General features: G+C 43.0%; 1 protein-coding gene across 1 annotated transcript in view; it reads left to right on the top strand.

Moving 5' to 3' along the window:
* Positions 1 to 919: 919 nt before the first annotated feature.
* LOC106536074 (uridine-cytidine kinase-like 1) overlaps positions 920 to 1,408 on the top strand; it is a gene marked incomplete at both ends in the record, with an annotated part of 27,687 nt that continues 27,198 nt past the window's right edge. Inside the window, 1 exon segment of the mRNA XM_014033245.1 lies at positions 920 to 1,128. Coding sequence (XP_013888699.1) covers positions 920 to 1,128 — 209 coding nt within the window.

The following is a 1,408-nucleotide window of genomic DNA, read 5'->3' as shown; positions in this document are numbered from 1 at the left end:
GAATGCGCGAGCGCGCGCGCGGGGGTACCCATCTGCGATAGCCTTAGAGGGCGGAGCTTACACGAAATAGAACACAAGCTTCCAGCTGTAACAGTGAGACTCTGACATAAATAACAACACATGTTTGCTGATTTAATAACAAACTGTTAGCATCCCTTTTTGTGGCCGTATTTATCAGTTCTGTATTGAACCCCTTTAAAAATACAACATTTTAATAGTTTTTCTGTCGTTGGTCAAACTTATTGTTATTTTATCCCCAAAACAAGGCATTATAGAGTGCTCTGAACAATTCGGCTTTATTTTAGTTACTGAATAACATCAAATATGACAAAACAAAGATGATCAGCACTGTTCTGAATGTAAAAACTATATAAAAGCAACATTTATGGGGTGATTTAAGCAATTAGTATGGATCAATATTTTTTATCTGTGATTCTGTCTATGAACAGGCCAAGTGATGACAGCCTTACTCATGTGAAGGGTGACCCCGCCAAGGATGCAGCAGTGTGACTTCCTGGGGAGGGTTGGGAAGTTCCCCCTCCCTCCCCCTCAACCACACTGACAGTAAAGTGGAGAGAAGTTCAGATGGGGGGGCATTACAGACAAAATGTCCCCCTCTTTCTTCTCTGCAGGATAACCACATACATGCAGGTCCACCTGAACACACCTGTTCCCATTTTACTCTTTGTTGTTGTTGTTGTTGTTGAGCTGTTTGTGGTATCAGCTGGACCTGCAGGTGTGTTGTAATAATTCAGTGCCTGTACAGGGGGGTCAACTATGAGCTAAAAAAAGGCTTTTCTGATGGCAAAACTAAACTAGATAAAGTATATTTTCTGCTGGATGGTTTTGCTAAAAAAAAAAAAAAGCTGAGTCGGAGCTGTTAAAATAAGAAGATGCTCACAAACGTTTTCATCTCCAGCGGGAGCGGAGACGATTCCTTCAACGGCCTGTCCAGCCGTGTCTCCCACTGTCCGCTGACGCCGTCTCTGTCTCCGCGGAAACGCACCACGAGCCAGTCTAAGACGGAACCTCCTCTGCTGAGGACCAACAAGAGGACCATCTACACCGCAGGCAGACCGCCGTGGTACAACGTCACCGGGACCACCTTCAAAGAGGCCTTCGTCATCGGTGAGTCAACAAACAGCCCAAAAAAAAACTTTGTCCATTTAATGCTGATGGTCATGAAGTCTTAAATTAAATATTTAGTCTCAACAATTTAAAACCGACATCACGTGTAGGGCTGCCGCGATTAATCGATTAATCGACTATTAAAATAATCGATGACTAATTTAATAATCGATTAATCTTTTTTTTTGTTCTTTACTTTGTTTTTCTCTCCAAACTGCTTTGACACCTTCCACTGCCACGTCTGCCTTTCTGTCCTTGACACACATGCACAGTAGTGGTA

Source organism: Austrofundulus limnaeus, unplaced genomic scaffold (assembly GCF_001266775.1).
Source record: "Austrofundulus limnaeus strain Quisiro unplaced genomic scaffold, Austrofundulus_limnaeus-1.0 Scaffold1673, whole genome shotgun sequence".
NCBI lineage: Eukaryota > Metazoa > Chordata > Actinopteri > Cyprinodontiformes > Rivulidae > Austrofundulus > Austrofundulus limnaeus.
Note: the sequence above shows the minus strand (reverse complement) of the source record. Positions and strands in the feature narration are given on the sequence as shown.